Source organism: Cataglyphis hispanica, chromosome 10 (assembly GCF_021464435.1).
Source record: "Cataglyphis hispanica isolate Lineage 1 chromosome 10, ULB_Chis1_1.0, whole genome shotgun sequence".
Lineage (NCBI taxonomy): Eukaryota > Metazoa > Arthropoda > Insecta > Hymenoptera > Formicidae > Cataglyphis > Cataglyphis hispanica.
In genome coordinates, this window is record NC_065963.1 from 4,702,603 (window position 1) to 4,724,590 (window position 21,988).

General features: G+C 33.3%; 2 protein-coding genes across 12 annotated transcripts in view; both read right to left on the reverse strand.

The window, feature by feature from the left end:
- The window catches only part of LOC126852565 (cystinosin homolog), a 266,934-nt gene that overhangs the window by 18,674 nt on the left and 226,272 nt on the right, over window positions 1-21,988 (reverse strand). For 2 of the 6 annotated variants that reach the window (XM_050597497.1, XM_050597496.1), the window contains exon 1: window positions 1,239-1,538. The exons of 1 other annotated variant lie outside the window; for it this stretch is intronic. Coding sequence is in view for 2 of the 5 variants with exons in the window: in XM_050597494.1 (XP_050453451.1) it covers window positions 9,640-9,756 (117 nt within the window). In the remaining 3 variants the exon portion in view is untranslated. Of the gene's footprint in view, window positions 1-1,238; window positions 1,540-9,639; window positions 14,809-21,988 lie in introns of those variants that run through there. 3 more of the 6 variants (XM_050597494.1, XM_050597499.1, XM_050597495.1) reach the window with 3 other exon arrangements.
- LOC126852525 (uncharacterized) overlaps window positions 18,689-21,988 on the reverse strand; it is a 229,668-nt gene continuing 226,368 nt past the window's right edge. For all 6 annotated transcript variants that reach the window (XM_050597410.1, XM_050597409.1, XM_050597413.1 and 3 more), the window contains one exon: window positions 18,689-21,508. In XM_050597410.1, the coding sequence (XP_050453367.1) occupies window positions 21,417-21,508 (92 nt within the window). In that variant the 3' untranslated portion in view covers window positions 18,689-21,416. The remainder of the gene's footprint in view (window positions 21,509-21,988) is intronic.

The following is a 21,988-nucleotide window of genomic DNA, read 5'->3' on the forward strand; positions in this document are numbered from 1 at the left end:
ATGTGAGTTAGATGATCTTTTAAGCTATCTGTTTGATTTGCACAAATAACTAGGAGACTATTGGATTAAATAAAAATCATTAGATTTTTGCCAGATTAATTCAGTCTATTTTTGTCGTTTCTCGTTTAATGCTAGTCAGATTAAATTGGAGTATTTTGTTTTTTTGTATCGTACAAATTTCTGTTATCATGCATATTATCTGATAAATTAAATACATTTATTTGTGATTTCATCTGGATTTTTCCAACAAATATTTCATATTTAATCATATCACTAAATTGAAAGCTTATATTTAGCGTTAAAAATGACAATGCAGTATTATTTCTGCGAAATCATATTAAATAATATTCTTGACCTATTGTTAAACATTTAAAAAGACGGCGTTTGTATGATATTTCTTATAAAAATTATTTAAGTGAAATAAAAATTGGTATGCGTTCTATTGTTCACTCATAGATAGCACTTTGTTAATTCCAGAGATGAAAGATCTTGTGTGTGCGTATGTTATATATATGCATATTAATATGTATTAAACTATTCGCGTGCGTGCAATGACACATGTAGTGACAACATGACAAAGCAACAAATCGGTAGATTAATTGATGTTTATTGAATTCAATTGAGTCCACTACATGTCAAGCTGCGGTCAATGAAAGTCATTAAAAATTTATCGTTATATTTGATGCATCAATGATGTGAAAACGAGTGCTTATTATAAGTAATCACTAAAATAATTTTGAACATGTGTTTAGTTAACAAATATATCGATCTTTATCAATAAAACATCAATCTCTAAAGCACAAAAGTGTAAATTCTTATCATCGAAAATGATAAGATTTAACTTCATACTGATATGAAATTATATCTGTGAGAAAACATTAAAACAAATCACATTAGAGATTCTTCATTTTTTTTATATTATCGCACATTTTTCAAATTTATCTGATTCAATTATAAAATAAAGAATAGTGGATACATAATTCTTTCAAATCTACATGATTTTTCTATTTAGAAAAATAAAAAACGTAAATATATATCTTGTTTTATTATTATATGAATCGAGTTTTGTTCGTGAAATTAATAAGACATTATATTAATGCTGTCATATGCTGCCTAAATGTGTGTCGACATGTAATAAAACCAAATATTCAGGTATTTACGATAAAAGTAACTAGCTGTATCATAATATATAAATATTCATTCATCGATATGACCGATGATGAGATTTAAACGATTACCTTGACATTGACTTGGAAAGGAGAGTTAATTTCGTGCACCAGCAAGGGGGACCCAATATGTGTGTTCACATCGTGCAATAACTCACACGTGAATGATATATACTGAACAATGACGGCGGGAGATATTCACGGAGCACGTGGTACCGTGATGTCACGGAATGACGAGCCAAATGCGCGGAATGACGTAACTCACGGCACATTGCACGAGTTCTTCCCCCGCACGCTTAGATCCTTCAGATCGTTCGGATTACACACGATTGACACGAATTCCAAGAGTACGATGAATGACCGACGCGACTATGTTTTTCATCATCTTGCTTTCGCGACGTGTCGGCTTCAAGGAGAAAACAATCGCGTAATAAGAATCGTTTGTAAAAGAGATCGCGATCATATTTTGCACCATATAAATTCTACTGTCAGTCATGTAAATATAGTTCTGCAATGTAAGCTAGTTAAAAAACGAACAATGGCAAATAATTCATTTAATATTAATTAATTCATATTAATATTTAATATTAATTAATTTAATATTAAAAGTAAACTTATTTTATGTACTATTATTTCTTGCTTTTTTTTATATTGTTGCTCTATTAATGTATTCTGATCTATGTATAAAATCAAATGTTATTCTTCGAAGCAAATTAAAAGTAAGAAACGGTTAGTTCTCGTTTAGCAAACTTTTTAAAGAAATTTTTCGATGGGATTTTCCCGCAAAAATATTTGTGTACATTCTCAATTCTATTGTACGGTTATAAAATAAAGAAAAATTTTCTGTGCATAGCTAACTGTACATTTTCTCGGTGAGGGACATGTTAATTACATCCTCAGAGAGAAATCTAAGCTATATATACTTACAGTATATTGTAGAACATACAAAAGCTTTATAATAACTTTTATTCACAGATTTTAAATAAATATGTATTTTAAATTGTAATAATCGTGCAGAGAGATATTCGTCATTTAATGGGTGATACATTATTGATATGACCATGTAGGCGAAAATGTAAATTAAAAATTAATCTACAAGCAAAAGTTTTCATCGAGTATACTGGATTTTTGTATAATATAAATTTTTTTATCACTTTGATGTTTTTTTTTTTTTTGTACTCGCAATATGCATTTTCATATTTTATTTCCGATTTTTTTCCTTAAAATCTTAAATTATCATTTGCACTTTTTATACTGAAATGACTTTATTCTATATTCGCGTGATATCTTAAACATTTAAAAATGTATGAATTCGAAATTATATCGCGCGTTATAAATAATATACAAAATGATAATGTCACATGTCAGCCAACTAGATATAATTTTCGAACAATGTTGGAAAATACTCGATCAAATGTTAAGCGCTTTCGACGAGGGATTTGTCAGCGTTTATTATAAATAATGCTTCGATAGTCCGTTCTACGTCGAGTTAACGTATAGCTTCATTAACGGATTATATCGTACCATAATTAGCTACTGCAAATTTGATTCGATAACGTGGTCTCCCGCTCTCTCTCTCTATCTATCTATCTATCTCTATCTCTGTTGCTCTCTTGGTGGGCGAAATTTTACCACTATTACAATGTCGGAAAAGCAAATCACGTTAAAAAGTAAATTGTGGCCAGTCTGCTTGTTATGTGATTATATTATCTGTACGTTCAAGCGGACAGTCTGCTATCAGCTCGTGAAAAAGGTTATATCACAAATTCACTTATATTATATTAAAATAATTATTCCATTTTTGATCATGCTATTAAACCATCTATGCAATCGGTAAAGACATCCGATGATTAAAGAATTAAATCGCGCACATAAATTTTTCAACACGCAACAAAATTGCAATAAAAACTTTTATAAATATGTTTTTGTGTTCGTCCATTCGGTATTGTATTTAATTTTTTTTTACTTCATATAAAACAAATAATAAATGCGCTGGATTAATTAGTATGTCCATTTTTAAATAATTACATTCTTTTAAAACGTCTATATATTTTATATTATCATTAAGTATATCTGAGATTGTGTAGAAATCTCGTATTAAAAAATAAATAAAAAGCGCGTATACGAAGGTTTTGATATGCATCGAGATAACAAAAGAGCTACAATAAAAGTCGTTTTAACTAAACGAGAAGATATATTTTTCGTACGTTGAGCACTTTGCCTAATTTTTTGCGCGATACAAACGCAAATACCGGTTTATTTCGCGAGATGTTTAGCGTACTGGCCTTCTTTTTTTTTTCACTGTTGACTAACTTCTATTTTTATGCATCTCGTACTCTTCGCCTTTGTGTCTTTGTGATTACACAACCTGCATTATACAGTGCACTTGTAACCACCAAGATATTATGTAATGTAAAACGCACTCGTGTATGTTGGGACAAATATGTGATAAAACAACTTATAAGTGTAATATATAACTGGCATATATAAGAGATAAAAGTGAATTGTATGAAAATGAAATATATGTGTCCGTTATTATAATAGTAATAGATATGTCATAGATCTTTTGAATTGAAACAATTACGATTTTTGATATATTTTCTTGTATATATTCAAAAAATATTCTTTTCTAAATACAGTTTTTTAAAATATAATAGTTATATGATAAAAAAATAGAGGTTATCAATATTATAATGCATATAATTGTAAGGCTGAAAAATCAAAACTAATGTTCTCATTTATGTGATTCATGTTTAATCTGCGGTTTCATCATCAGCTACATTATTTAGAACGCCAGCTGTTCGATAAAACTTCCAATTTCTTTAAAGACAATACCATAGTCTCGAGATTGAGATAAATTATGATATCATAGATAACTACGAGATTGTAACGTTGCAGCTGCTCCGACGTAAAAGAAAAATCGTGCTTCCTAAGTGATTAAATGGTAGCAAGTTCACCTAAATTGTACAAGGACGAACACGAAAACTAGAACGATGATTAATATACTTGGCACCATTATTCCGATACACTCGTCATTCGTATAATCGTGATTTATTAACGCAAACATTTTGAAAATTTATTACATTTTTTATATTTCAATTTCTTATTTATATCTCAATATCTTATTATTTATATCTCAATATCTTAATTTTTCTGGAGGAAAAAAATATATTGTATCGAATTTAAAAACACTTAATGTTGAAAAATGCCTTTTTCAACATTAAGTGTTTTTAAATTCGATACAATAAAATGATTATGTATTTGATTTGTAACTATTTTTTTAATACAAAACTTTTAACTCTTAACTCTATATAAATTTTTTTTTTTAACTTACAAGTCATCATGCTAAACACCATGGGCATAAATAGCAGGTGCTCACAAGATGCAATAAAAATTCCCATTTCACCTTTTCGGTGAAAAGTTTAAATCTCAGTTGCACGAATACCGAAATTCAGCACGATAACTACGGTTCGCCGTAAATTACGTTATTATATAGCGCACTGTAACACGCCTTTTCGATGCACCGACACTGAGAAAAAAAAGAGCAAGCCAGCATGGTTCCTTGTAGACTGTAAATGGTCAGATTGCAATACTCAGAAATAAGAAGACGGCGGGATAAGAAAAAAAAAAAAGAGAGGGCTTAACGTTACACCATTTGTAAACTTGAAATCGAGTCTTAAAACGGGTTCGACTCGTCTCGTCTGCCAACATGAAGTGCTTCTCGTTTGCGTGTATAATTTACCCTTCTCCTATCTCTTGAAGAAAGATGTCTTCCGCGCAAAGATTATAATTATTAAAGGGCATCTGCTTTTGCAAGAGTGTTTTCTCGACATCGACTTTATGAAAATTGCAAGAAAAAAAATTAGCTTTGTCATTTAAAGTGGAAGTTTGCTTTCAACTCATTGTTTTCGCATTTTTAAAAAAATGTTTTAAAAAAATTATTTCTCTTTTTATAGAAAAAAATATCGACATTATAATACAAATTGTGATTATAAATTTCATAATTAAATGTTATTAAATTGCTTATATAAACTTCGCGAGTTTGCTATAGTAAATATAAACATGAGAAAAAAAATGATTTATATCAATATTTGTTTGCATCTACATATATATTCTCCTTCTTTCTTCTATTTAAAAAAAAAAGTTCATTTTTGAAATATTTTTTTTTTATACATTTTCATAAAATCTCCCGATTCTTCTTTAGATAGCCGAGTGATAATCAGAAGACGTTGATGCACCACGAAGAAATCTTAAGAGCCTTTAATTAATCTTTTAAATTAACATCGAGCGTTTCAGAGGCTCGGAAGTAATAACGAGTTACGATTACGGTGAGTTTCCGAACGTCCGTACGGCAATTTTCAATAATTGCTTTGATCGAATAAACTTTTTCCTCCTCTTTTTTTCTCCGTTCCCGTCACCATCTTTCCCTCTCCTTCCCCTCTCCTCTCCTCTCCTCTCCTCTCCCGCGGCTTTCGCGGCCACTCCGGCTTACTTCCATAATCGTTCTTGAAGATCCTTTAAACAAGCTTCGTAGTGAGCTTATGGCGCAAAGTGTTGAAACTAGATTTCGCCGGCGATACTTCGTTAGAAAAAGACTTGGGCAACGATGCCGCCCGCAACAATATATACTTTCAGCCACGTAAATGTTCGCGTTAAATCAACGTCAGCGCGCAGTTAAGTGCAACTTTGGCCGTTTATAATCATTTTACAGCTTCCTTGCAGATTTATTACGCAACTCCTTAAAAGTGAGCTGTACAACTGTATAGCTCGCAAGTACATTAGCATTATTGTAATATTGAAGAAGCACCTGGACAATAGTGACTGTCTACGATATAATATTGTAGAATGGGTTTATATGAATAAAGTGGAGCACGCGCTTTATCGAAGTACTGAAAACATATGAATAAATATTAACTTATTTGATTAAATAAATAAATTTCTCTTGTTTCCATCTATTTCAACATGAATAAATTTAAAGTATTTATATAAATAGAATCGAAAAATGTGTACTACCTGACGTTTGATCGATCGTATCGCAAAGAAGACGTAAAAAAAAAGAGAAAAATTTAGTTCAATCTTAGTCACGGATGTTAATGAAGACATTAATTGCTCGTTGCTTCCCCTCAGGGCGGTGATCGAGTATTGATATAGTAAAGAAACATGACTGTACTAAAATTAAAACCGAATGAGAATATTATCGAAGAACGCCGACTTTGATACTTATTGATCAATATTTCTAATTTAATATAATTTTCGATTATTTTTTTGCAAACATTTTCCCATAATATTGAAATATATGCAATTTAAATATTAACGGTTATTTTTATAAAATTTAACACGACTAGAATTTTCAAGGTTGAATTATAATTATATATAAATTTATATATTTTAATATGAGACAAACTAATCATGTCAATCATAGTTTACAAAAATTGAGTATCTACCTCATTAATTTAAGTGTGTTGAGTTATTTATTTATTTTCTTATTATTTTGATAAATATATATATACAATTTTTTTCAAAATTTATAAATATCGAATTTTGTGAACATAATCTACGTGCTCTATTTCTCTATTACAACTTTATAAGATCAATTTTTGTGATTAACGCGATTGTAAAAGGAAATTTTTGTTCCACGATTGAAGGATAAGCGCTGACGAATGAATTATCGCGGTGATTAGATTGTAGGGAAACAACATCACTCGGTAGAGAACTATAAGCAAAATAGCTAAACTTTGTTTAATGAGCGAATCGTAAGAATAATAAACAAGTCATTTCTGAACTTAAGCATTACCTTTAATTGCTTTTGGACTCTCAATTTTTCATTAAACATAATAAATATCTTGACATAGAAAAGTCAAAAAATAAAATCTTTCAATGTCGTATAAAATTTTCTACAATAAAAGCTCAGATGAAAAAATCGCTATCGATACAGATAAGGACATAAATTATATTCCCTGCAAAATAAATATCAGTTCTGTCCGAAATGTAACACGTACTATATTATAGATCGTATTATGTGCGTCTTATACAATGAAATATGGTTCTTGGACAGTGCATCCAGCACGATAACGGGTCGCCTGAAGATTTATGGTGGCCGCGTAATGCGTGATTAAAAAGTGTCTGGTCATGTACCGATTTCGTGTCGCGTCCCGTCACGTCGTCTCATTCGACCGGATAGAGACGGCCGTCTGTCACGCGATCTCAATTGCAACATGCAGGACGCTAGTGTGTTAGGTAATAGGATATACATATGTATATTCGAAACGCATACACACACACACACACACACACACATACGTACGAAGGGGACAAGAGACATACGTGGGTAGATAACGCGCGCGGATAGAACAATACAGGTTATTTTCCAATCTAGGCGATATCGATCTTGCATCACCCGGAACCGATTGCAGGCACTGCGAGAATCAGGTATCCATTTGTTTTTCAATAAACGACGTGTCAACAAGCTTTTTTAGTGAATTTTTTACTGCTTAGCATTCGGTGAATAGTAGTCCGCTGTCATGTTATGCAAAAGAATCAAACATGTCAAGATAACACTTGTACAAGCATGAAAGGAAAATAGAATTATCGCTTCCTAGTTTTTACCTCAGCAAACAAATATTATATCTTGGACACATTTTATTCTCACAAGTATAGAAATATATGATCGTAATAATTCTATCGTATTATTTATTTGTACGACAATATTCAATAAAATTACAAAGTAACTTTCGTTCCAAGGATTAACTTTCCAAAGTATAAATATTACATTTTTAGCAAAGTTAATAGTTTTTACATAAAGAATCTACATTACTAAATATCACATAAAATATCTAATCAAAGTAATTGGAACAAATGCTTGTAAAAGTCGCATGATTTTTATAATCCGTATCTAAAAAATTTAACAAGAAAATATTATTGTTCGATTAATATAGTCAATTAATAAGATAAATAATTTATAATTTGTGCAATTTGTGATTTATATTTACGTAAAAATTATATATATAATACCAATCAGTTAATTTATTTATTATCTGCAATATAATAGTCAAATGTTGTTGAGAAATATGTGCAGCATACATATCGGAAAACTCGAAAAAAATTAATTAATGAAAGATGAAATAATGGAACGTAATATTTTACAAATAAATATTATACGCATTATATAAAAAATATCTCGTACTGAGATCTAATTATTGTTCCGTAAAATGTAGTAATTAAACATTTCAGAATAAAAAACACGTCGTTATTATATGGTTGAATTTCCAGAAACCGCATTGTCTTTCATGCAGATATTATGCTTCGTATATAGATATTTATTATCGTCACTAATCAATGCGGAGATGTTCATAAAATGTGTTACTGAAAGCGTGCTTTCTTAAGCGTGCTTAAATACTTAAATATTTCAATTAAAGAAATAATAATCACTTGTACACATTTAATCAAATCAACAACTTTTTTCTCTCAGTGTGATAATAAATAAATACTGGATTTTAATCAATAACAATAATATCATTTCTAGAGATGATCATTAAGCGCGGAAAAGCATAGAAAACATGCATTCCTCGAAAATTATATATGCGAATCGTGCAGGTATCGTTATTTAAAATTTATTTCTCCTTTTCGAGCATTCAATAAAACTATTATTTGTCGATAAAAATATTAAAGAGTACATTTAAAATTAATTCAGAAACGGGATTCCGTCATCTATTTTCACTCTTGACGTCTAACTTCATTAAAACTTCTTTTACTCTTATCTTTCTCTCTCCCTCTTCTTTGATTTAATAATTTAATAATTTAGTTTAAAAAAAAATTCAATTTTTCCGTAAAAAAATGCTTTCAAAAATTTAAAAATGACATTTTTATTTGCGCGCATTAAGAAATAAAAAGTGGAAACGACAGATTGATATATGTACAAAATTATACCACATCAGCGGTAATCGATTTCATAATGCGGTGGAAACATGTCCCCCTGCGCGACGCAGTAGTTCGTGTCGCGTTATGGAAAGGGGTAATGTCGATCGCATGGGTGATAAAATGCTGATACGAGCGCGGGCAGTTTCGTTCTCTTTGTGTAATACGCTGAGCAAGCAATCTACGACTCTTTCTCGCAGTTGCTGCCATTTACTTTCACAGAATTATGTGTACCAAGATCGTTTGTGTTCGCAGACGAAACTGTGCGACATCAATTATATCGTCGAACATATCAATCGGATTGTAATTTCATCGTAATATGTTATTTTTATCATATTTTTATTGACAAACCAAATTTCTAAAAACTAAAAAAACGACATCTAATTTTTCTAGTATATAGAGTTTTTAAATTATGTATTACACTTGTTTTATGTAATATAGAAATCGATGAGAAAATTAAAAGAAATATTCATAGATTGATTAAAACTTTCATTATTTAAATAAGAAAAAAATATTTTGTACACACATTAACATGCATCAATTAAATACATCACATTACCTGCCTGTTTCTTCCTCGATGTAGTGATGTCTCGCTGATATGACGGAGACCGCGTATATTTTTCTTCGTCGGAAAAACGAGAGAAAGACTCGCCGTATTTTTTTTTTTTATTTTCATTAAATTACAAAACGATCTCGAGAAGAAAGAAAAAGCACTTATCCCGCGACACTCATCAAAAACAGCCTCCACCTTCTACCCCTCCGGTCCGTGCGAATGGCAGTAAATAACGGCGGAAACCCGCACGCCGAATCTCGATCTTGCCACATGCCAGCCAGCACCGGCAGAAAGAATTTATGTGTCCGCGCGCGTTGCTGTTAGTCGTGCGAGACAGTCGACTGCGCGATCGTAAAGAAAGAGAAACCTTAAATCAAAAAGGGGCATCGTTCTTCGCCAATTGGCCGCTCGCTACGCAACAACGGCCGGCGATAAATCCGGCCGAGCACGAGCGAAAAAAAAGTATCGTTCGTGGGATACGCTTCATTCTACGAAGTCGAGGAAATGTCAAATTCGACGATTGCCTCCAGTTTTGTCTATTTATTTTCTATCCAAGAAGCTGTTGTCTGATAATAATTAATTCACATTAAAAATATCATAATTATATTAATAATAAATTGCTAAAAAAATTTGTTATTACGTTCAGGATTGAATCTTTATAGGCGCAAATAAAATCTCCAAAGATTTCGAGCTTCGAGATTTTATTTTCATCTCCCCGGTTGTAGCAAGACACTGTGTAACAGTATTTATAATAATTAACACACTCGCGCGTCGCCGCCGCGACAACAAAGACCTGCGGTATAATATTCAATCATAATTCAGTCTGAAAATTCGATTATTGCTATTTTATTCAACAACATATCTCTTTCATTTGTTTCTACTTCCTCGTCATTTGTTCCGTTATTTCTCTCTGCGGGCGCTGCAATGAAATTCTGAGAGGGGGTTTCTGTTTCAGAAGAGACGGCAACGATTGTTTAAATAGATTATCGTAAGAGTATCTCATTCGTTTATGTTTTTATGCGTGTGTCAGTGTATCACGCATTTTATCTCTCTCTCTCTCTCTCTCTCTCTCTCTTTCTCTATATGTATATGTATATATATATATATATATATATATATATATATATATATAATGTGTATTTACGTTCCTTTTTCTCATGTGTTGCATATATACATACATATATATATGGTTTATTACAAGGCACAGGTAGCTTACACACTTATTCTTTTCTTTCCTCACGGTTTACATACACTATGGTAATATCATGCACGCATTCACGTACTGAGTATTGCTTTTGCCATTCATTCGACAAAACTACTAAATCGTATTTTTCGCCGATCTCATAGCCAATATTCGTTCCTCGTTACGTACAATATTATTTTTCACCCAATAAACATTTCGCCATAATTGGATCATGATGACGCGGATTTGCATAAACGATTGCATTTGTCTGGCATTGCGCAAACATCGCAATCTATTTACTTAATGTCGAAGCCGCAGGCAGACACAAAGTGTGTTACAAAAAGAATTATTATGATTCAAATATTTATGATTCTAATATTTCCACGAGGTTCAATTTAATCTATTCAATTTAAACTAAATAATTAAAATAAAAATAAAAGTCATAAAGGAAATAGCGCGAATATTCTTTGAAAGAAGAATGCGCAAAAAGATGATAGAGAACACACTTTTTTTTTCTTACTTCGCAAACTTCATCCGAGCAACGAAAGTCTGTAAATGATTGTCCGGTATGTAATCACGAAATTACGATAGTCGATTTAGAGGCGTTCGCGGCACGATTCGCGACACATAATGTGAGATGTTAATGGACTTCGCTGCTGAGCGGCGCTTTCGGCACGCGATGTGAACGATCAATTTTACGTTCGATCATCAATTCGTATTGTCAGGTGACGACGATGTCGAGCAAGCGATTAAAGCCGAAGAGAAACAGCGGTAGCCGAGGTGGCGGAAAATTGTGCGATCGTAAATGGCAGCGACGTGCTAGCTTCGCGCTCGCGCCCATGAAAAGGCCGATTCAGTGAGTATTCGTATTCGATAGAAATTGATGTGCGACATGTATTTCCAGTACTTTAAGTTTCCTATACGAATCGCGATAATGTTTAATAAATTCATAAATTTTGTTCCGTAATAATAATAATGCCGGATGGCATTAATAATTTCCCTCTCTTTTAAGAATGGAATAAAAATTATTAAAGACTATTGATTGTTCAATTGCACTTATATCTTAAATCTTATATCTTTAATGAAAGAGTGGACATAATTTTGTATTATTCATTATAATCGACAAATACCTTTAAGCGGATTCTTACTACATCTGTTATATTTATTAGCGGCCGATTTTTGCTTATTCCATTATTGATGCTGCTTCGACATTACCATGAGTATACTGTATTCAGTAAATAGACTTTCCGATTGCTCATCTGACCTAGATTCAGTTTCAGTACAGTAAATCGCTAGTAGAATCGCTTGCTTTGCACGACGATCGATCGTCGCTGCTTTAATTCGACAATTCGCCTAAGCAAATGAGGTTTAGACTATGAGAGAGTATGCAAATCCAAAGTGATCATGTATCCAGTTTCCTCCTGTCGTATCGCGCCAATGGCGAAACTTCTTGACGAGCTCGTAGCGGATTATCCAGCCCGAAAATTAGGCGATCCGATTTATCTCCTCATATCATTATGAAACGATTAGATACGAAACTAAGAAGATACACAGAAATGATGGAAACATCTCGAAATTATATATGCACTCAAAAGAAGTAAAGTCAATAATTATCGAGTTTGTAACATTTATATAAAAAAAAATAAAAATATATTTTGGAGTTGCTTAAGGATATTTTAACAGTTTCCAGTAAAAGTTATAAAGTGTAAAGTCATGAAAAAAACATTGTTAAAAATATTGTATAATCATATTAATGTTATATATCGAAAAACTATGATATATAGAAGAATAAATATATTATTCTCTTTCTCTCTTACTTCGACATATTACACTTCCAGATATTGTATCTCTTCTCTTCGATTTAAATTTTTTTTTTGCTTTGTAATACTGTTAAAAAATTAACATAATACAATTGCAATATTCCGTTATTCCGGCAAAATGAGATCGTCTACCTCGCATTACTCTAATTTTCCTCGCATTACAAGCGCGCGCATTATCGAAATTTTACATTAATATAAGAACAGTTCAATGTTTCGATTCCATTTCAACTATTCGCGCTGAATAATCCAATTTGATGTCACTCCCTCGAATTTAGCATACGAGAATAAAATATCAGTTGATGATTCTCGACATTTCTATTTTTACGTTGCCCCGCGGTTTTTGCGCTTGTTACATGCGCGTGTCTCACAAAGTATTATATCTATATACACAAATCGAAATCTTAATACACGCGTATACGTATATCAGTAACCTGTCCTAGCCGCACTACCCTATATTTTTGAACTTTCAATATTAATAATTCTCTTTCAATCAATTTTTCACCAAGATTGCAATAATGTGCACATTTTTCTATTATTTAAAATTTTTCGCAAATCAATAACCATTGATAAAAAAATTTATAATAATACTTAGCATTAATTCACAACTATGAAGAAAATTTCATCTTTTTTATTTTAGGTAATTGATGCAAGAAAGATTTTCATAAAAATAACATATAATATACAATAAAATGTTTTTATCCTTGTTGAAAAATTATGAAGAAACATATGGGAACCAATCACTATGAGAACATTAATTCAATGTTATTCGAAATATAGGGTGGCGCTATTACACCTCTCGCACGCATTTGCAGCGTCGTACATTCGGGGACCATTGCTGAGGGTGTAGCGGAAGTTATTCCTATCGTTGTTCGTATAAGAAGGTTGGGGGAAGAAAGGAAAGGACAGATCTAGCCACGTCTCGTCGGGGGACGGGCTGATCCGATAGAACTTGGATTGCTCGTCGAGGGATGATTGTCCCTTAATTGAAAACGTCCTCGAATCGACGGAGGGTGCCGACTATACTGGGTACCGGGAAGGAAAGTGTCGGTGTATGCCGAGCTTACGAAAGTCCCGTGGCACGCAATTCCGCATGTTCCGAGAACGCATTTTTTACGTCGATTCCCCCTCGCTTCCTCCCCCGGGAAAATTGTGATGTGAGGGTGAATGCCGAATCCATATTTGTCAAGTGGAGTAATAATGGGAACTAATCTATTTCTATTTTCTATCTTTCTGACTTCTGCGTTTATGAAAAAAGATCACAGAAACAATTATATAGCCAGTGTTATAAATCAGAATAGTGGCTACAATTGATACGTGAATATTCTTTTAATGAGATCATTACTTGCGTTAACTTGACTATAAAAGTGGAATAAAAATAAATATTCTCCTTAATAATTGAAAAGAAAAACAATGATTTACATATAAAAATTGACTTTTGTATAATTAGATTCTAACAGATTCAGACATCAAGTTTATATCCTATTAGGATTGAAAATAATCTGTTGCGTCATACTTTTATATATATTGTAATAAAATTGGAATAAAATTTTAAATAAAATATTTTATTTTATTAAAATAAAATTGGATGAACTCTTTTTGTAATACACATTATAAGTTCATCAACTATTCATATATGATTGGAAAAAATTAAAAAAGAAAGTCTTTTAAGTGTGTGGCACGCGGCAAATGCAAGGATCAAAATTCAACGGAAAATTAAAAGAAGCTCGCCGCGTAGTTGCGGAGAGTTGAATCTACAGTATAATGAGATCTCAAGAACTTTCCGGCATTTGGGCTATGAAAAACGTAGGCTATCAGCGACTCGCATTTTTCTTGTCTTCCCCTTGTATTCTCTCTCGTAATCGAGACGCATCGCGACTCTCATGCGCACACGCGGGAGTCGTTACCTCCTACAGATTGGGGGAAGTTTCGTCGTTTCCCCACATGGCACCGGAGGCACTCTAATCTCCGGACGACGACGGTTTTCAAACCGTAAACGACATGCGTGTGTTTCCATCGTGAACAAGGTCGATACACAGGGTCACATGAAGATTTTTCACAGCTAATCATTTTTGGCTATCTTTAACAAGATTGATAATCGAGCAAAGAAATAAAAGAAATATGACTTAAAATACAATCTTCTATACTTTGCAACATATTTTTTATATGTTATATGAAAAAGATATTTTTTTTTATTTCAATGAGATATTTATTGTAATTATGATATGAATCGATATAATAATGTTGTGTTTAATTTTTTGTACCTTTAAGAGGGCGTACCCGTTTTGAAATTTCGAAAAATGAGTACTTTTTTAGATCTTTTTGCAGCGCGATTTGATAAAAATTTTTTATTTCTTTTACAATATTAATACAATGTTATTAAGTATTTAAATAAAAATTTACAGTTTGATAAAAATTTTTTTCTAAAGTTGAATTTATTTAATAAATTTATTTAATATATTAAAATCAATTAATATATAAATTTGTTCTTGTGGTGACCCTGATGGTGAATCGTTTCTGATAACGACGGGATGACACGAGACGCGGTTCTCGTTGCGTGAGCCAGATATTACTGATAATCTTTCCATCTTTTCGTATGTCGAATGCGCGATCGAGAAGAGAATACGCAGACAATATTTCGCGAAGGGAAATAATCGCGGATTGTTTTCGAGCGGCCGTGAACGGACAGGCGGGATTTTATCGGAGTATCGATCTTCTGGAGACGCGGGAAGTCGACGGATCTATTTCCGGAAGCTATGAAATAAAGCGTCGTACGAAGAGAGTTCCAGTTATAACCGTAAATATATTTATGACGATATAAATCGCGAGCCTGTGAGCGCATCCGTTATTTTCATTCCTTTTTTTCGGGAAAAATAAAAATGTGGCCCCGTTTCATCTCGGTGTTCCATCTTCGAATTGAGAAACGGTAATAAGGGTGGTAATAATAATATAATGACAATAATATATCATTATTCAGAAAAGTGTATATGCGTGCAAGTAAAATTTAAAAACAGAATAAACAATATCTGCCTCGTGTTTATTTATCCTTGATATGTTTCACGATGGAAACAAAAATAAGGTAATATTAATCACATTTGCGTTATAATTAGAGCATTAAAAATATTCTGATGTATCAAAAGAGAAATAGGAAATCGATAGAATTACGAAATCACATTTCACATCATTTTGCAATTAAATTATGAATTAATCACTTTCGTCTAATCACGTTAATATTCCATTCGTTCAAAATTAGATCAGTTATTTCGGAAGCATATTAATCTAGAATTTTCAAAAATGCGGATGGCTAATGGAATTTATAAATCAAATCTGTATTAAAATGTGGTACGAAACTTGACATTATAGAATAATATTATTATTTAAATATTCTATTAAAAACGTTATTTATATAGAAATAGCACATTTTCCGTTAATTGAATTTTTTATTTTGTAATCCTGTTGTCGAAACAACAAATTCATTTAATAAAGGATTCATAATTGATATTCAAATTGTTCGCTTGTCACAAGGCCAATTTTACCGTGACTCGATTACCGAGAAATCTCGCATCCGAAATCTCAAAGAATAACAGTTTGGCGCCAGCAGCGATCTCAAGAATGAGAACGTAATCCACAGAGTAGTGCGAGGAGTAATATAGTGCGCTCGCGGAGTACTCGTACCGACACGGAAGTAATCCGATAATCCCATTAGACGAGCTTCCATAAAATCGTTAATCGTCTCGGTACGCCGCGCCGCCGGCCCGTACGGATAAACGCGATGCTCTAATCCCTGTTCGGTATTCACATCGGTTTCGAAGCCACATCCGCACTGCGGTGAAATCAACCGCGCGCAGCGCGTTTGCGAAAAGCGCGTCTTAACGTCACTTTGGAGATTGTGAACCGATGAGCTTCGTCACTGAAATGACATTTCCTAGAGATCAGCTGTTAAAGATAACTTTGGATTTATATCTCTAAACGAAGCAAATGTATTGAAAAAAAATTCGAAAAATTTAATATCTTTGTCTTTAGCTTCTGTAGTTTGTCGAGATATTGCGAGTTAAATTTCGACGACAAAGAGTAGGCAAGAAAAAATTAAAACAATTATTATTATAAATCAGAATTGAAGATATGATTTCTGAAATCGATTTATTACGTGATATGCGAAATCATTTACTTCTCCGAGATATTTTATATCAACGTAATTTTTGCTACGATAGAACGAAAATCAGACGATCATCGAGTGAGAAAAGAATTAAAGTAAACGCGGTGCGAATTTTCTCGCGCGGTATGATCCATAGCAATTTCTGCCGGCGGTTGTCTAATCTATCGAAAACAATAACAAGCGAAAAGAATATTTTTGTTTCTCATTAGTGACTCCATTAGTGGAATGCTCGTGTACGATATTAGAACGCAATGTAAATTGGCAGGATTAAATGCATCGGACAATTGCATCAATCTCATTAAACGGCATGCATAATGTTTGGTAAAAGAGAAAGAGAAAAATAGAGAAAGAGAGAAAGAGAGAAATAAAGAGAGATAGAGGGAAAGAGAGAGAGAGAGAACATGAGCGGCGCGAGCGAAAGCGGTTGGTTAGCAATGATGTTTGGAAATGCTCTGATAATTATCGCATCCCTCGACGTTGTTTGCATCGAGTACAAATCGAAAATAATAGAATATTCGAGCGTTCGCTCGAGTACCGGTTACGATCTCGCGTGACTTTCGTACTCGATCGTTTTCATCGTCGAACATTTTATTGTTTGTGATTGTGCGACGTGGTGTAAAATATTCATAAGTTTCTCTTCATATATGCGAGAATTAAATTTTTTATCAACTCAATGATACGAATATATATATATATATATATATATATATATATATATATATATATGATTTATTAATAATATATTTTCCTTTCTATGAGAATGTTTCAAATTAAAACGGCGACACATTATCGATTCTTTAAAAAACAATAAAATGCAGTTTATAGAAAAATTACATGTACAAAAAAACGTTTATCTTCGAATATAAACTGCAAGAGAATGACGGAAAATTAGAAAGCAAAGTAATGCGCGCGTAGCAATATTTAAATAGCAATTTTTATTCTTTGATATCGCCAATCCGTTCCGCTTTTTGCCGTTCAGCTTCAGTTAATCTGATTATTTCGTGCATTCTGTAGCTTTGCGTATAGCGGGAATCATGAAAGCGAATAGAAATATATGGAAAAATATATATAAACACTGAAAAATATTTGCATACTCGGTTATACTCGATTGCAGAAAATGGGGTAATTAATTAAATAAAAAAAGTGGAATAATTAATTTAAACAAAAAAATCGCGGAATTTAGAATCTCTAATTTTAGATTTATGTGTGATAATTTCTATTTTAACAATGCTTAAAAGAAAAATAAACATTTATTGTTTTAACCAAAATGTATCGAATAAACAATTGGTATCCATTCAACTTCCCTTGATGACACAAATTGTACATAAATCTAATTCAGCGCTTCGATCCGCACTATAACAATCCCATTAAAGTTTTAAAAGTTTTCAATTTATATTTTTTTATGTCACTTCGAAATAGTTCTCGGAACACACGAATTTTTGCGCAACTTTTCAAGTTGAAATATTGGGATACAGTAGTCTAATTCATTGTCCTTTTTTTTAAATACACACTGAGAAAATATATATTAAAATTTAAAAAAAAATTTAATTTCGGTATTAATCTTATCTAAAAAAAAGTGTGAATTAGACTGTTACTATATCGAGTATATTATTTTCGCCAATAGTCGCACACTCCTCCGATTGACCTCGCGCGTTGTCGATAGATTATGACGACTGGATTTCGTCAAGATTGTACACGCGTGATTCGTGACCGCGGGGCATCTGGATCAGATCTGATTGCTGTTCACAATGAGCTTATTATCCCCTAAGAAGCTAGAGAAATCTTAACGGCTAGACCCGATTTTAACTACTTCATATACGCTATATATATATATATATATATATATATATATATATATATATATATGTGTGTGTGTGTGTGTGTGTGTGTGTGTGTGTGTGTACGCTGCGCTCATAGGTACAGTATGGCTCCTAATGTGATTACCGCTAAGTGTCCTAAATAGCCTAAGTCTTACCTGTCGGTGAAAAATGTCACTCGCGTCACTCTCGTTTTACCGTGCGCGCTGACGGTAATAATCCTCACGGTGCATCACCGGGAGATACCTATTAACGAAAGTAGATCGATCCTTCTCTTCTGAGAACCCTGAAACGGAGATGGTGTTGCCCGATGAAGCGCGTTGTCTGAGAGGATTCTTGAGTAAGCGTAAAATAACATATTAAATGTTGATCCTGACAATTGGCTGAGAGATAACGCGAATAACGTATCGCGATAAAAGTTTCTATCAATGTTATTACAGCATTACGAGAGAATTTCAAAACGAGAGAAATCGAAATAGGAAAAAGGAGAGATAATTAAAAGTGGATACAAACTAATGACACGTGATTGATGCGATGACAGATACTCCCTTCGCTGTATTCGTTAGATTTCGCTTCTCAAGAATCGATCTCGCCGACGATCTCGCTGGTTGATTAAATCAAATCCGACGGAAGTAGTTGTAAGTGGCGTAGAAACTACGTACAACGTGATTGAAAAAGTGCTAAAATAGCGATTGGCTTTTTCCTATGGTTCGCTCTTTTTTTTTTCACACCCCCTCTCTTCTCTCTTTCTCTCTCATTCTCACTCTCATTCACTCGTTCTCTTTTTCCTTTTCCTTTCGTACATGTATACACTTTACTTCTCACTCACGCTCTCTCTCTCTCTCTCTCTCTCTCTCTCTCTCTCTGATGTCCCTAACTTCTTCTTTGTATGTCTTTCTTCCTACATATCTTGTCACTCACGCGCGATTACGGCTTAATTATTACAAAGATGGTTGTACAATAATATAATATAGACTCTGTATTAGTTACAATAATATCGTAGCGTCCTATCTTCGTCACGTCCGGCCTTTATCTGTCGTTATTAATCGTTATTAATCGCGAAAATCTGGAACTAATTAACCGAGTTCCTGCTTCGAATTAACTCCTTCACGCTTCTCTAAACACATCTTCCTCGTTATCACCATTTTCTCGAGCGTGCTGCTGTCGCATATATGTGTCTGCGTGTGTGTATATCTTTGTATATATGTGTATCTTTATTGCTTATTGCTTAACATTAATGTTTACGTCACATGGATCGCCGAAGAAATGTCACCCTCGCGCATCCCATCACACGATTAAGCTAATGCTTTTAAGAGACAAAGAAATTCGCATCGATCACACTGTGCATTTAACAGTTAAAGATATTGCACGCGATCTTTATTCTCGGCGGATATAAAACTTAAAATTATAGGCGGATCATTTGCATTTGCATCGCCTAACGAGATGCTAATGAGATGAAAATACAGATCGCCCGTCCGCCTATCACGCGAAGAGACGCGTCGCAGCGAGCAATTTCTCGGCGACTCCTCTCGACGGATGAATAACGAAAAATGTGGTGAGCCGTGAGTCCATCTCCCCGAGGAAGAATATCAAATAACATTCAGAAATGGAGTTTTATCTCGTTTAACAATCTCTCGAGTCTCCATATAAAACTCTCGGTTCGATGAAATAATATTACACATTTGTTCTTATCGGTTAAAGGAGTTTCCATTGTGCCGATATTTCAAGAGTCATTATTCTCATTCTCATTTATCACTTTCAATTATTACTCTCAGTTGATTCGTCCTTGCCGAAGGAAGGACCAGCGACTCACCGATCATCAGTTTTCCTTCATCCTTGGCGGCGAGATTTCGTGAGGACATGCAAAAGTCCACTCGATCCATCGAAAGATGATAGCGTGACGCTCGCCGCGAATATTACATGTAACTTATATAATTATTACGCGTATCGTCAATTAGTCGGTATTTATTGAAAGGGTACATGCCCGAAGATGAGCAAAGAAATGAGCGTTCGTCCGGCGAAGAAGAAGAGCAGCACCGCATAGGTGCTCTTCCGCTTTTTTTGCTCTTGTCGAGGGTATAGTCTTTTCATATGTGCAGTCCTCCCTCTTTCTTTGTTTTAAAAAGTAATTCAATCGTATTGTTTCACCGGTTAGAAACGACAGAACTTCACAACGATCGATTCTATAAAGTCCTTTATATCTCGATCGAGATCTGCATCGCGATATCGATCTTGTGATATGGTCTTACCATAAAAATTGCTTAATAATTTCGTTAATTTCTTCGCCCAATCTTAGTGCCTACGCGCTACATCCGGTAAAAAAATCTACTCGCCAAGGAAAACTCGCGCTCGAGCTTTTTTTTCTTCGATCGCGCACCAAGTCCGTTGGAAATTCAATTAATTTCCACTAATTTCTTGGGATCTCTTTCGTCGACTCTTCACGAGATGATCCATCGTATCCTTCTTTTTCCATCACCGCTTACCCGTTTCGTTATCATCGACGATGCGAGAATGTCACTTCGAACGCGAGTTTCTCCCGACAGCTAAAAACTAACAGGAGCTCGAGCACGATTCTATGAACCGTCAATGGCTTCTTCCTCTTCCGTACCTTTCTCATTCACGGTTTAAAATCGCACTCTTTGTTCTTTTTCTCATAGATTGACCTAGGCGTTCGATCAATCGATCGCGTCGCGTCGCGTCATGGCCGATCACTATATCGCGAATATCTCTTACAACTCTTATCACTGAGTGTTCGATACCACTGTCGATTTTTAACTGATTTGAATTAATTGTCGCGCTTTCGATTAGAATCACCTGAATATCGCGGCAGTCGTCATCAGCAGAACGATCGTCAGGTACGTCGATCGGCCGATCCGCCCGCCATTCGTTTCCATGCATTGACCTGCAATGATATAAGGTGACGAATTTTTATCACCATATATATGATGTGTAACATGTGTCTATGTTCGAGAAAGAAATGATATATGTCTAGTCTCGATTAAGTAACAATCATTTTTTATTTTATAATCAGTCAATCAGCAACATCATTTTTTATACTTGTACGAAATGCATATTTACAAGTACATACTAAATACTTCTTCTTCAAAAATTTATATTGAATATAAAATTAGACACGTATTTTATTTTACACAAAAACTGACTCAGAAATCCAGGTTGTAGATTATAAACATTTTTGAAAAAAATATTACAAATGAAATTTTATTCTTGCTAAAATTTTATTAAAATTAATAATCTTAATATCTTTTTAAACTAACATAATAATCCCTAATTTCAATCAGCATAAATTTTGCAATATATTTTCCACTTTTAATTCAAAATTTTACCAAAGATTCCGTATTTTCAAATTAAATTGAAATCACAA